This window comes from Dryas octopetala, chromosome 1 (genome assembly GCF_963921425.1).
Source record: "Dryas octopetala chromosome 1, drDryOcto1.1, whole genome shotgun sequence".
NCBI classification, from domain to species: domain Eukaryota; kingdom Viridiplantae; phylum Streptophyta; class Magnoliopsida; order Rosales; family Rosaceae; genus Dryas; species Dryas octopetala.
Genome location: NC_141366.1, coordinates 21,981,084 through 21,981,763, shown reverse-complemented (window position 1 = coordinate 21,981,763; position 680 = coordinate 21,981,084). Strand labels below are relative to the sequence as shown.

General features: G+C 46.3%; 1 protein-coding gene across 1 annotated transcript in view; it reads right to left on the bottom strand.

The window, feature by feature from the left end:
- The window catches only part of LOC147299148 (uncharacterized), a 977-nt gene extending 565 nt beyond the window's left edge, over positions 1–412 (bottom strand). Inside the window, exon 1 of the mRNA XM_086229614.1 lies at positions 20–412. Within this exon, the coding sequence (XP_086085740.1) occupies positions 20–412 (393 nt within the window). The remainder of the gene's footprint in view (positions 1–19) is intronic.
- Positions 413–680: the final 268 nt, after the last annotated feature.

Here is a 680-nt window from a genome sequence, read left to right as displayed (position 1 = left end):
TGGAAGCATCTTGGCTCACTGTATAAGTTTGTTTGGCTGCGTCCCAGATGTCCTTTGCCGTCGGTAATCGAATAAAGAGAGAGCGGACTTCTTTAGTCATAGCATCAAGAAGCCAAGACTTGATCATGCAATTCTCATCCTCCCATGTTTCAAACTCATCAGAATTAACATCTTCTGGAGCGGCTCTTGTTCCTGTGATAAAACCCCACCGTTTTCGACCTCTAATTTTATTCTGCACGATGAGGGCCCAATCAATATAATTGGAGCCATCAAGCTTCTCAGGTGAGATGAGTGACGACACATCTTGGGAACTTAACGGAGGAAGAGCAGGCATCGGTGGTTTTGGATTAACTACACCCTTGTTCTGATTCTTGTTCGAGCCTCCAGGACTAGAGGGAGGTGTCTGAGACATGATGATTGACAACAAAAAAAGACAGAGAGAACACACACAGACCAGCAAGTAGCCAATCAATCACGAAGAGCAGGATATTAAAATCAAAAATAGAGCAGCAAACTATTCGGCAACACAGACCAGCAAACTGTGTGGCTTCACTGCTACAGTAAATGGCAAAGTAAATAATGAGCCACTGCACAAGCTGGTGAAGGTGCACCCAGGCAGACGAGTCAATGCTGGTCGGCGTCGGCTTTGGAGTCGGCGTCGCTGTGATGATGCAGCGACA